Source organism: Bubalus bubalis, chromosome 20, assembly GCF_019923935.1.
Source record: "Bubalus bubalis isolate 160015118507 breed Murrah chromosome 20, NDDB_SH_1, whole genome shotgun sequence".
Classification (NCBI taxonomy): Eukaryota; Metazoa; Chordata; class Mammalia; order Artiodactyla; family Bovidae; genus Bubalus; species Bubalus bubalis.
The window spans coordinates 47,513,040-47,527,387 of NC_059176.1; the positions used below are offsets into that span (position 1 = coordinate 47,513,040).

General features: G+C 49.5%; 1 protein-coding gene across 2 annotated transcripts in view; it reads right to left on the reverse strand.

Moving 5' to 3' along the window:
- SLC28A1 (solute carrier family 28 member 1) overlaps window positions 1-14,348 on the reverse strand; it is a 62,994-nt gene that overhangs the window by 25,477 nt on the left and 23,169 nt on the right. For both annotated transcript variants that reach the window (XM_006058295.4, XR_003105377.3), the window contains exon 8: window positions 14,159-14,236. In XM_006058295.4, the coding sequence (XP_006058357.1) occupies window positions 14,159-14,236 (78 nt within the window). The remainder of the gene's footprint in view (window positions 1-14,158; window positions 14,237-14,348) is intronic.

Here is a 14,348-nt window from a genome sequence, read left to right on the forward strand (position 1 = left end):
AAATCCCCGTTTGTACAGTTGGAATGTGCTATTTGTTCCAAACAGCTTTAAAATAATGTTATACAGAACTAGTAGCCCACTAGGTTCATCTGTCCATGGAATTCTTCAGGCAAGAATCTGGAGTGGGTTGCCATTTCCTTCTCCAAGGGATCTTCCCAACCCAGGGATCGAACCTGTGTCTCCCGCATTGCATGCAGATTCTTTACCATCTGAGCCAACAGGGAAAGCCAATAATGTGGTAAGCTAAAATGTAAAGTGGGGAAAGTGGAAAATTAAAAGTACTGGTGGTCCAGTGGTTAAGAATCCACCTTCCAATGCAGAGGATGGGGGTTCGATCCCTGGCTGGGGAACTTAGATCCCACCTACCTCGGGGCAACTAAGCTAGCAAGTTGCAACTACTGAGCCCATGCACTCTGGAACCCAAGCTACAACTAGAGAGAAGCCCTAGTGCTGCAATGACGAGGGGGGGTGCCAAGACGAAAGATCCCACGCGCCGCAACTAAGACCCAGCACAGCCAAAAATAATAAACAAATATTTTAAAATAATTTTAAAAAATAAAAGCATAGAAAGAAGGCTGGGAGGCACACACCCAAATAGTCAAAGTAGTTGCTCCCATGTGCTAGGACTGTGGACATTTTGTTTTCTTCTTTCTCCATTTCCAGTTTCTCACCTGCTCCTATAATTTCTGATAAGAGGCAGACCCTCCTTTCTGGAGGGCAGCACAGGCAGAGGAGGGCTTTGGGGGAGGTCCATTTGCACTCACTGGGTTCCAGATCCCTGGGGAATATGCAAGTGGAAGGAGGGGTGCAAGGGCCAGGAGCTCAGAGAAGGGTCCAGGCCAGGCCTTGGCTGAGTGCATGTTGAGGCCACGGGGCAGATGGAATTCACTGAGGAAACTTCCCTGGATGACAAGAATAGTGACCGAGGACAGGGGCCTGGGGTCAGCGTCCCTGGAGGGTGAGGGGAGAAGGAGGGGTGCGTGGTGGAGACAGAGAAGAAACAGAGAGGTCCGAGGACTTCCAAGACAGGGTGCGATGGAAATTGAGGGCAGCTTTCCTAGAAGAGACAGTCCATCAGCAGTGCCAGACGCATGCATCTGAGAACTCTGGAAAAGGTAAGGACTGGGAAGGACGCTTGGCACCTGGCGATTCCAGGGTCCCTGGTGACTTAGGTGAGAGCAGTGTCAGGGGGATGGGCACAGAAGCTGGGTATCAGTGAGCCCAGGCGGGAGGAGGACACGAGGAGGTAGAGACCACGAGGAGGTAGAGACCACGGGACAAGCAACTCTTTTGAGAAGCTTAACTATGAGGGAAGGAAGAAGGGCTGAGCAGACTTCCCTGGTGGTCCAGTGGCTAAGCCTCCGCACCCCCAGTGCAGGAGGTGTGGGGTGAATCCCTGGTCGGGGAACTAGATCCCACATGCTGCAACCAAGGGTTCACATGCCACAGCTGAAGATCATGCATGCAGCATGCTGCAGTGAAGAGAGAAGATTCCATGCATCAAAACTAAGACCCGGATGGCCAAATAAATAAATAACTTTTTTTTTTTTTTTTTTTACAGAGGGCTGTAGAAAGGGGTGAGGAGTGGAGGAAGAATCATTTTCATTTTTCAGAAGGGAGAATGTTGAGCAATCAAGTTCAAGCTCCAGTTCAAAATGAACTGGGACTACAGCACGGTCTCTGATGAGAGCAGAGCCTTTGCCCCAGCAGCTCTCCTGGAGAAGAGAAACAAGCCTGGCCAAGGCAGTTTTCCCTCTCCCTTCCCAAATGAATGCCACGGGTTTTATCTGGACCTGCTCCCCTCACATCTCTGTCACCAGCTCGCTGCCTGGGAGATGTCACCTGACAGGAGACGCAGGCACTGGGTGGCGAAACCCTCTTCCTGCCCCGTGACTCCCCTGGCCGCCTGCTGCTGGACACGCCCCTAACACCAAGGGCGGTGACGGCGTTCTCCTCTCCCCTGGAGTGAAACGCAGGGAGGATCACGTACTGTCTAGGGCCACCACTGCAATACATCATGCGAGCGACCGCTAGGCAGCCTGGCGGGTTTGTGTGGATGGCCCAGGTCAGGAAGAAGAGGCCCCCGGGTGCAGTGGGACCCAACTGCAGAACTGAGATTTCTCCAGGCATCGACCTAGAGACATTTTCTCTCTCTGATATGGGGCTTTTTGGTGGAAAGGCAGCTGTGACTGGCTGGGGAGGGACGATGTGTGAAGGAGAGAGATGATTTCTAAGGTGGGACATTCAATACTAAATAAGGTCCCTGGGGACTTCCCTTGTGGTCCAGTGGTTAAGAATCTGCCTTCCAATGCAGTGGAATACACGTTCAATCCCTGGACAGAGAACTAAGATCCCTCATGCCAAGGGGCAACTAAGCCCGTGAGCCACAGCTACTGAACCCGTGCTCTAGAACACGTGCTCCCCAACAAGAGAAGCCACTGCAGTGAGAAGCCTGAGCACTGCAACTAGAGAGTAGCCCCTGCTTACTGCAACTAGAGAAAGACAGCATGCAGCAACAAACACCCAGTGCAGCCAAAAATAAGCTAATAATTAATAAGGTCCCTGAGTCCAATATAATCGCCCAGTCCAGGAAATAGACCTGGGCCCTGTAGTATGTGAGATCGCTGAAGACAGTGCAGGCAGCTGGGCAGGGCTGCTGTGTGAAGGAGGAGGAAAGTGCCTTGAAGCCCTGCTACTCGTGAACTGTGCAGTCCTGCCATGAGCCATGTCCCCAAGGTGTGGTGACTCGATCCTCAAAGCAACTGAAAAGTGAAAGCTTAGTCTCTGTGTTGTGTCTGAGTCTTTGTGATCCCATGGACCATCACCTGTCAGGCTCCTCTGTCCATGGGATTCTCCAGCCAAGAATACTGGAGTGGGTTGCCATTCCCTTCTCTGGGGGATCTTCCCAACCCAGGGATCGAACCTGTGTCTCCTGCATAACAGGCAGATTCTGAACCATCTGAGCCACCAGGGAAACCCCAAAACAACTAAGTTTGACATAAATTCACTTCACAGCGGAGACAGTGAGGCTGTGAGGTATTGGTTACCTATCCAAGGTTACATAGCTGCAGAGAGACAGGTACCTCCTGGCCACTAAACAGATTACCAAGGACCTTCCCAGGATCCTAAGGAGCTATTCCCTGGGGCCAGTCCTGGAGCCTCATTTCTGTGTCTTAAGGAGTGGCATTCTCTCCAAGGGAGAGCCCAAGTCTGTAGTGGCCTCGAGTCAGTCCTGATCACTGCTTCGTGGGCCCACTAGTACCAACGCTCACCCTTACTCAAGGGAGAAGGAAGTTACAGCATCTCCAAGCCAGTGGTTCCCAAGGTGTGGTCCAGGGACCAGCATCATCAGCTGAGAATTTGTCAGAAATGCAGATTTTTGAGCCCCAGCCCCAGAGTTTCAGAGTCAGTCAGTCTGGGGTGGCCCTGAGAGTCTGGCCTTTCCAGATGCTGCTGGTCTGGATGCCACAGTCTAAGAACCACTGCTCTAGAGTCTAGACTAGACCCTCTAAGCAGATGCCACCTCCTTCCCTGGAAACAGGCTCTGAAGGCAGGACTAACCCCACTGGGGACCTGGCCCTGCTGCTTTCTCTCCCTGAAAGGAGCTGAGCCAAGGCTTCCGACTTCCTGAGGCTGTCCCCACAGCCCCCCCACACCCAGCCCCCAAAGCCTAAGCCTATGGACAGAGCCCAGTCACCAGCCCCAGGCCATGACAAACCACAAAAGCCCAAAGCTTGAAAATTCCTCTGGGGAGACTGCTGGTATGTCCACCTCACCACCAACATTACAGAAAGGCACAAGGGACCTGCTCCAAGGCCAGAAAATCAGGGCAGGCCTCCTGATTTCCTGCTCACGCAGACACCACCACCACCACACTTCCTTTCCATTCCCTCCTCTGGAAATCGTGCTCACTATGGTTACCAGTGGACCTTTAATGACTCAATCCATCGGCACGTTTCAGTTCATGTGTGTGTGTGTGTGTGTGTCTTAGTCATGTCCGACTCTTTGAGACCCTATGGACTATAGCCCGTGAGGCTCCTCTCTCCATAGGATTCTCCAGGCAAGAATACTGGAGTGGGCTGCCATCTCCTTCTCCAGGGATCAAACCCAGAACTCTTGCATTGTAGGCAGATTCTTTACCGTTTGAGCCACCAGGGTAGCCCAGGTCTTATCTTACTTGACTTTTTGGGTCAGATTTGGTATTGATGACTACTGGGGACTTCAGAGGCTGCATCAGGCAGACACCCCAAAACCCTGGGGAGATGAAAATGTTTTCTTTCTCCCCAGGGGTTCCTCGGGGAGAACATTTCAGCAGCACCGCTGAGCTTAGTGAGTGTGCGCATGTTCCAGAGGCTGGAGTGACGGTAAAGGAAGGAGTGAGCGAGTGCTCCTGACCAGCCAGGCCCAGGAAGGGTGAGGGAGTCTGGCGGGGAGAGGTGATCATGTGTGTGGAAAGTTACTGGAAGGGAGATGGAGCCAAGGAGGAATGACTAATCAAGATGCTACTGCCAGGAGGTGGCTGCCACGTCAACTGGGCCAGGGGAGATGGAGGGTTGAAGGAGTCCCGGGCAGACCCGGCTTCCTGGAGAAGTGACAAGCTGAACCCCAGCCCAGCAGGAAGCAGCTTGGAGTCTGAAAATCTGAGTTAGCTTGGAGACTTCCCCAGGCTGACACGGGCCAATAGCCCTGGACTAGGGCCACATGATTCATGGGAAGAATGGAAAGAAAGCTCTTGAGTCTTCCATTCGACTCAGCACTAACAAAGCCACCTCCCAGCTGGAGAACAAGCCCCATACTCAGCAAGTGTGTGTGTGTGTGTGTGTGAGAGAGAGAGAGAGAGAGAGAGAGAGAGAGAGATGCAGGAGTACAGGGTGTGAGTGAGATTCTGTGATTAGGAAATCTGGTTGAGAAAGGGAGTCCTGTGGCCATGAAGCATCTGTCTGAATTCGTCCCTTGAATTCACTAAGGAGGCCACTGGCTAATACACTGGCCAGGAGTTTGGACGGAGGACAGGGCACCCTGGGGGCCAGGGAACAGTTAGTGTTTGACGAGCGAGTGCTGAGCCTTGTTAATGATAAACCCACCTATTTGTTTTCTCTCTCTTGACTGAACATCCAATCTCAAAGTCTTTAGCAACTGTGAATAGGTTTTTAACTTTATCACTCTTGTTGTTAAGGATGCTTTTTGTATTTAAAAGGGAGACCTGATGTCACTGACTTTTACTTAGTGTGAGGAAGAAAACAGCACTTAATTAGAAATCCACCACCCGGTTCTAGCCGGGTCTCCCTCTTAACCCACGAGGTAGTTGTGCCCAGGTCACTGCCCTTCTCTGTAGTGTGGTCTGACCATCTGTGATATAAAAGGGAGGCCTGAAGTCCACAGCACTCCCTCTTAGCCCAGTGGTCTATGAACCCCTGATTCTAAAGTGTAATTCAGGGAGAGATGCAAGTAGCAGGTATGTGCAAATTCTTCTAGAAAGGGAGGAAAGTAACAGTCAAAGTGTTAGTCACTCAGTCCTGTCTGGCTCTTTGCGATCCCATGAACTGTAACCTGTTAGGCTTCTCTGTCCATGAGATTCTCCAGGCAAAACTACTGGAGTGGGTTGCCATTCCCTTCTCCAGGGGATCTTCCCAACCCAGGGATCAAACCCAAGTTTCCTGCATTGCAGGTGAATTCTTTACCATCTGAGCCACCAGGGAAGCCCCAGAAAGGGAGGAAAGACAAGCAGAAGATATTAAGAAGAGGTGGCAAGAATACACAGAACTGTACAAAAAAGATCTTCACAACCTGGATAATCACAATGGTGTGATCTCTGACCTAGAGCCAGACATCCTGGAATGTGAAATCAAGGAGGCCTTAGAAAGCATCACTACGAACAAAGCTAGTGGAGGTGATGGAATTCCAGTGGAGCTATTTCAAATCCTGAAAGATGATGCTGTGAAAGTGCTGCAGTCAATATGACAGCAAATTTGGAAAACTCAGCAGTGGCCACAGGACTGGAAAAGGTCAGTTTTCATTCCAATCCCAAAGAAAGGCAATGCCAAAGAATGCTCAAACTACCACACAATTGCACTCATCTCACACGCTAGTAAAGTAATGCTCAAAATTCTCCAAGCCAGGCTTCAGCAATACGTGAACCGTGAACTTCCAGATGTTCAAGGTGGTTTTAGAAAAGGCAGAGGAACCAGAGATCAAACTGCCAACATCTGCTGGATCATGGAAAAAGCAAGTGAGTTCCAGAAAAACATCTATTTCTGCTTTATTGACTATGCCAAAGCCTTTGACTGTGTGGATCACAAGAAACTGGAAAATTCTGAAAGAGATGGGCATACCAGACCACCTGACCTGCCTCTTGAGAAACCTACATGCAGGTCAGGAAGCAACAGTTAGTACTGGACATGGAACAACAGACTGGTTCCAAATAGGAAAAGGAGTACGTCAAGGCTGTATATTGTCACCTTGCTTATTTAACTTATATGCAGAGTACATCATGAGAAACGCTGGGCTGGAAGAAGCACAAGCTGTAATCAAGATTGCCGGGAGAAATATCAATAACCTCAGACATGCAGATGACACCACCCTTATGGCAGAAAGTGAAGAGGAACTCAAATGCCTCTTGATGAAAGTGAAAGAGGAGAGTGAAAAAGTTGGCTTACAGCTCAACATTCAGAAAACTAAGATCATGGCATCTGGTCCCATCACTTCATGGGAAATAGATGGGGAACAGTAGAAACTGTCAAACTTGATTTTTTTGGGCTCCAAAATCACTGCTGATGGTGACTGCAGCCATGAAATTAAAAGACTCTTGCTCTTTGGAAGGAAAGTTATGACCAACTTTTACAGCATATTTAAAACCAGAGACATTACTTTGCCAACAAAGGTCCGTCTAGTCAAGGCTATGGTTTTTCCTGTGGTCATGTACGGATGTGAGAGTTGGACTGTGAAGAAAAATGAGCATCAAAGAACTGATGCTTTTGAACTGTGGTGTTGGAGAAGACTCTTGAGAGTCCCTTGGACTGCAAGGACATCCAACCAGTCCTTCCTAAAGGAGATCAGTCCTATTTGTTCATTGGAAGGTATGATGCTGAAGCTGAAACTCCAATACTTTGGCCACCTGATGTAAGGACTTGACTCATTGGAAATGACCCTGATGCTAGGAGGGATTGGGGGCAGGAGGAGAAGGGGACGACAGAGGATGAGATGGCTGGATGGCATCACCGACACGATGGACATGAGTATGGGTAAACTCTGGGAGTTGGTGATGGACAGGGAGGCCTGGCGTGCTGCGATTCATGGGGTCGCAAAGAGTCGGACACGACTGAGAGACTGAGCTGAACTGAACTGAACCCTGGGGAGGGGTTGGATGCAGCAGAAGACTGGAAAGATGACACCTTCAGTGCTGAATGGGAGAGAACTAGGGTGGGGGCTCTGGAGGACAGCTGCTGCTCTGATAACCCAAGGCCTCCTCCCTCACTTCTTTTGGCAACAAAGTTACTTTCCTTTGGTAAACCACTCTGACTCCACTGTCAGCCCCGTTTCCAGGTTTGTCACATCAGACAGGTATCTTCCCTGGCTACAGTTCAAGGATGGCATACACCTGCAAGCCAGCCTAAAAAGATCCCACTCTTAGATTTCCTGCTGGGCTAATGGAAAACAAGCTCGCTCTCTCTCTGCTAAGGTTGCTAAGCTGGTTGGATATAAGCCTGGTATCTCTTTGCTGCAATCTCAAGAGTGCTTCTCCAAGACTAAATCTAAAGCCAGTGCTAAGAACATAGAACCTGGGGACTTCTCTGGCAGTCCAGTGGTTAAGAACCCGCCTGCAAGTCAGGGGACATGGATTCGATTTCTAGTACAGGAAGATCCCACATGCCCAAGAGCAACTAAGCCCGTGCTGTGCTGTGCTTACTCACTCTGCTTTGTCTGACTTCTTGCAACCCCATGGACTGTTGCCTGCCAGGCTCCACAGTCCATGGAATTCTCCAGGCAAGAATACTGGAGTAGGTTGCCATTTCCTTCTCCAGGGGATCTTCCCGACCCAGGAATTGAACCCAGCTCTCCTGCACTGCAAGCAGACTCTTTACCCACTGAGCTATGAGGGAAGCCCCACAACTATTGAGCCTGTGCTCCAGAGCAGGAGTTGCAACTACTGAAGCCTGAGAGCCTATAGCCTGCGCCTCTCTAATTCGGTGAACCTCAACAAAGAGTACTGCTCTCTGCAACTAGACAAAGCCCATGCACAGCAACAAAGACCCAGCGCAGTTTCAAAAATAAATGAATAATTAAAAAAGAGAGAGAGAGAGATTTTCTATTAAAAAAAAAAGAAAAGACGAACACAGAACCAGGATATAAGCAAGGCAAATCCCAGATGATGTTGGATACTTGGATCCAACAGGACATGAAGTCTCTGGACTTCTCAATTATCAGAATTAACCTTGCTTTTTTGTTGTTTGTTTTTGCTTTGTTTAATCAATTGATTTGAGTTGTATTTCTGTTATTTACAACTGATACAATCAGGACCTGAGCATCCCACTCAGGAAGTACGGCCTAGACTCCCAAATGTGGCCCCACCTTACAGCTGGGAGGGACTACAGATCAAAGGGTCCGTGTCTTTGCTGTTCCTCCCAGGCAAGTATGGTATCTGCCATCTGCACCCTTCTATCCTAGAGAAGAGACACACACTTGGAATATAAGGGCACCCTGTAAATGGAACTGCTGCAGGTCCTACAGGAAGCTATCTGCCTTGTTTCTACAAGGAGGAAGTTAATAGTCCCTGCTTGTCCTAGGCAATAATCCTTCAAATGATGAGTTTTGGAGGGTGGCTTTCACTCAGTCAGAGCACCAGACTCCCCAGCTTTGGGTGGGAACAGGAGATTCCTGCCCTTCCAATTCCAGTTTCCCATGCCCTGGCCTTAGTGATTGGGCCCAAAACAGTCACATGACCCAAGGCAGATCAGTCTGAAACCTACCCTGCAATTTTTTAACTAGAGCAGGCAGAGAAGAACTGGCCTAGTTCTGGGTGACATGCTATAAGCATGAGTATCTGGTGTTGCTGGGAGCCAGGAGGAGATCTGGTATGAAAGAGAGAAGCTGACACTCCAGGATGAGCAGAGATTGGAAGCTGAGGGCTGTGAGCCTGGCCACTCCAGGGCCCTGGTTTCAGCTGGCACCAGCTCTATCTTGCTCCAGTTAGTGAGCCAAGAAACAGTCTTCGCTTTCTCCTCCATTTAAAGCAAATTTCAAGTGAGTTTCTGCCACTTGCAACAAAATAGGCCTGAGAAATACTGTTTTCTTCTAAACCAAGGAAAAAACAAAGACCCAAGATGTGGGGCCCCTTCATTTCCACTGTCTATCAAAGAAAGGGCCCTGATATCAAGGCACAGGAGCTAATAAGCAAGAGCATCACACCTGTTCCAATCTTGATTCCAATACTCACTAGCTTTATGAACTTGCACAAGCAAAAACCTCTCTGAACCTCAGTATCATCATCTGTAAAAAAAGGATAATGATATTATTTCCCCCATTGTTGCTGTTCAGTCACTAAGTCAGGTCCAACTCTTTTCGACCCCATGGACTGCAGCATACTGGGCTTCCCTGTCCATCACTATCTCTTGGAGTTTGCTCAGACTCATGTCCATTGAGTTGATGATGCCATCCAACCATCTCATCCACTGTTGCCCCCTTTTCCTCCTGCCCTCAATCTTTCCCAGCATCAGGGTCTTTTCCAATGAGTCGGCTCTTCACATCAAGTGGCCAAAGTATTACTTCCAAAGAATATTCAAGGTTGATTTCCTTTAGGGTTGACTGGTTTGATCTCCTTGCAATCTAAGGGATTCTCAAGAATCTTCTTCAGCTGTTTTGAAGTGAGTGCCTGACACGTAGTGCTTACTCCATAACTAGTAGCTGTTCTTATGACTTCCTTTCCCTAAGCTTTTCTCCTCTGTTCCACCAGAATCTCAGGTCAGAGTAGTACATCTCGGATTTCTAGGGGCCCTGGAGCTTGCTGCAAAGCCTGTGTGTAGTTATTAGTTCCAGGGATTTGGGAAGCTCTGGCCTCTGCTGGGGAGGTTTGAGGAAAGAAGAGCTCAGCCCTGGTCTTGGGCCAAAGGACATGCTGCTCAGGAACACACAATCATGGGAATGGTGGCCAAGCCAGAGGAAGACTGGCTGTGTGGGAGCCCAACTCTTCGCCAAGGGCTCACAGAGCCAGTCATTCCTACCAGGCAGAGAGACTTCCCACGTGCACAGAAGAATCATCATTTATTCATCTCATCATTCAGCAAAAAGCAGTGTCCCAGGCACTGGGCAGGGTTTTTTCAGGGCTTGAGGTGAGTTAACCAACACTAGCATAAGAACCAGGCTGAGAGTCAAAGAATTGATGCTTTTGATTTGTGGTGCTGGAGAAAGACTCTTGAGAGTCTCTTGAACAGCACGGAGATCAAACCAGTCAATCTTAAAGGAAATCAACCCTGAGTATTCATTGGAAGGACTGATGCTGAAGCTGAAGCTCCAGTACTTCGGCCAGCTGAAGGCAAAGAACTGACTCCTTGGTGAAGACCCTGATGCTGGAAAAGATGGAGGGCAGGAGAAGGGGGCAACAGAGGATGAGATGGTTGGATGGCATCCCCAAGCTCAATGGACTTGAGTCTGAGCAAACTCCAGGAGATAGTGAAGGACAGGGAAGCCTAGTGTGCTGCACTCCATGGGGTTGCAAAGAGTCAGATAAGACTTAGTGACAGAACAACAACAAGGGTAAGAAGCAGGCTTTGTCCTCAAATAGCTAAATGTAGAGCACAGGTGGCACTATTGGTGAAGAATCTGAGTGACAATGCAGGAGATGCAAGAGACATGGGTTTGATCCCTGGGTCAGGAAGATCCCCTGGAGAAGGAAATGGCAACCCACTCCAGTATTCTTGTCTGAAAAATCCCATGGACAGAGGAGCCTGTTGGGCTACAGTCCATGGGGTTACAAAGAGTTGGATATGACTGAGTGACTAAGCAGACAAGAGCAAACACAGCTGCAGCATGTGGAGCTTAAGTGATGAGCTTCATACAGCTGGTCTCTCAGCCGTATCCTCCCCCCGGCCCGCCCGCCTCTGTTCCCCACGGTGACCTCTCTTCTGGACGGTGGCAGTCTGTGGTCCCTGAGTCGTCACTTGGTTGTGAGGCAGCCTCCTCGCTGGTCCCCTATTCCAAGCATCCCAGCTACAACCCTTCCTCCCTACTATTGAAATCACAACCATCCCAAAGCTCTAGTCAAGTCCTTCCATGCTCAAAAATCTTCAGTAACTCCTCATCTCCTGGGGGACAAAATCCAGGTGCCTCAGCCAAATGGATGAGAATCTGCCTGCCAATGCATGGGACACAGGTTCGATCCCCAGCCTGGGAAGGTTCTACACGCAGCAGAGCAACTAATCCTGTGCATCGCAACTACCGAGCCCGCATGCTGCAACTGCTGAAGCCCGTGTGCCTAGAGCCCATCCTCTGCAACCAGAGAAGCCACCTCAATGAGAAGCTTGTGCACTGCAACAAGAGAGAAGCTCTCACTCTCCGGCAGAGAAAGCCTGCTTGTGGCAGTGAAGACCCAGCACAACCAATAGACAAATAAATAAAAATTTAAAAAGACACGGCCCCACCACACTTGCAGTTTATCCCCTAATCAATCCTTTCCTTCAAATAGCTTACACACCCACTGAACTGAATTATGTCCTGTTACATTACATGGCCCAGCACTTCCTCACCTCCATGCCATTGCCCAGGCATTGCTTCTTCCCGCTTATCTCTGTGTGTCCAATATTTTTCCTGCCCTGAGGCTCCAATTCAAATATCACCTCCTTCAGGAGGCATTCTCACTGTCCTTATTTTTAAAACTCTCTCCCTAAATGGACTGCCCAGGCACTTTCCTCTGTGGCAGTTGCACTTGAACCTGACTGCCTGGGGAGGTCGAATTGCAGTGTTGTATGTTTGCCTTGGAAAGTGTGAGAAGCCACCAGCTGCCATTCTCTGTCCGGTGGACGTGACAAGTCACCCCGGAGCAGGACTTCACTGCTCCTCCCTGAAACCTTGAGTGACCCCTACTTGGAGATGCAGATGTGAAGGGAGCTGTCCCTCCCAGCCTCAGCCCTAGGAGGATGGTGTTAGGGGACCTTTGGAGGGGCTGACAGAGGCTGACCCCCCGATCATCTCCCTGCACAGAAGTGATCTCAGAAAAACATGATGGACAAATTTGTCCTGAGAGGACAGGAACCTGGTCCCTCTTGCTTTCCTCCCAAGGATGACATTACTAGAACCCTTGGATGGAGTGGACGTTTCCCAGAGAGCTGCTGGGGCCAACAGACACCAAAGCTCCCAGAGGACCTCACCCTGAGTCAGGGCTGGGGGCGGGCTGGAGGTGTCTGGACTCACAAACTGGCTTGACACCAGCTCAGAAGTCTATGCCAAGTCCGTGACTTGGGCTGGAAGCTTCTGAGACCCAACACCCCCAGCAGGATGGGGAGGCTCTGGGAACAACGGCTGAGTGATGGCAAAAAGCAAAAATCCCTGGAACTGATCCTGCATGGTAGCCCCACGGTGACAGTGGTCCAGGACATGCTGGAGTGGGCGGCACCAATTCCCATCTGTGCTGCTATGGAAACAGGGCAGAAACTGGGGCCAGCTAGTGGGGAAGTGGGGCCCAGGGCTCTCTCTCTCTCTCCACCTGGCATTTGGAAGTCAAACTCAAGCCTGAAGCAGCCTCAGGGTCCTGAGACAATTTGGGTGTGAGGCAGGTGGAGAAGCTACACTTGAGATCCTACTAGAGACACGTAGGTGCCTGGGCAGTCAACTGGACAAAGAAGAAATATAACCACAGTTCCACCCAGAAACAGTGACGCAGTCCCACCATCGAATGCTCAGCACAGGCTTCCCTGTTTTAAATTAGGGCTGGGAACATCCTGGTGGTCCAGTGGTTAAGAACACACCTGCCAATGCAGGGAACATGGGTTTGATCCCTGGTTTGGGAAGATTCCACATGCCATGGACAACTAAGTTGGTGTGCCACGGCTACTGAGCCTGAGTTCTAGAGCCTGGGAGCCACAACTACTGAACCCACATGCTGCAGCTACTGAAGCCCTCACACAGCAAGAAAGACCCAGCGTGACCAAAAATAAATTAATAGGGTTGGAGCTCTACAATTACACAATAGTCTTTGAGTCTTTATCTCAATTTCCTCTATAATATTTTGCATTGTAGTAAGTCAGAAAGAGAAAAACAAGTATCACATATTAATGCATATATGTGGAATCTAGAAAAATGGTACAGATGAAACTATTTGCAAGGTAGAAAGAGAGATGGAGACATAGAGAAAAACAAATGTATGGATACCGAGGAGGCAAAGGAGGGGTGGGGGTGATTGGGGAGATTGGGATTGCCACGTATACACTACTATGGATGAACTAGATAACTAATGAGAACATACTGTATAACACAGGGAACTCTACTGAGCGCTCTGTTGTGGCCTAAATGGGAAGGAAATACACAGAAGAGGGGATATATGTATACATATAGCTGATGCACTTTGCTATACAGTAGAAACTAACATAATACTGTAAAGCAACTATACTCTAGTAAAAATTTTTTAAAAACATATTTTGCACTGCAGAAGGCACATAATACACATTTGCTGAAAGGAGGGAGGGAGGGACTGTAGGTCTAGGGGAATCCAGAGGAAGGACTTAGAGCTTGCAACTTATCAGGGCAGGTTTCCTGGCAGAGGTGGCTTGAAGGGAGGGGCCTTGAAGAAGGAGCACGTGAGAGGATCGTATGTCCCTGTAGCATGTCAGGGGCTAAGGTCACAGCAGATGCCATCTACATGTTTCCACCTACTTTTCTCATCCTCAACCTCCCAGCAATTCTACTATTGGGGGATTCATTTTTTATGAAAATAATACAGATATATCTTACTTTTGCAAGTTTTCCAAAAATATACTGAAAACATACCCCCATGTGAGCACATTGCCAGGCGCCTCCCCGGACCCCAAGGTTTAAGCCTCATTAGCTTCCAGTAGCTAGGCTCCACCAGCAGGAGCCCTCCCCCTCCACTGGGCCGGGCTTGGACGCCCCACTAGCTGGAGGCACCCGGCAAAGGCTGCTAAATGCTTTGTGAGCCAAGAGTCAATCTGACCTGAAAGGCAAAGACATCCTTGACCAGAGCCTCCCCAAACACGAAGCTGGAGCCGGACTCAGTGTAGCTCAGGAAGATCTGAAAGGAGAAAACAAACAAAACCAAACCCGGGAGTGAGGCCAAGAAGGGCGGGAGGAGGAAGCAGCAGCAAGGGAACCAGGTTGGGGCGACCTGGGGAGGCCTCACCTGC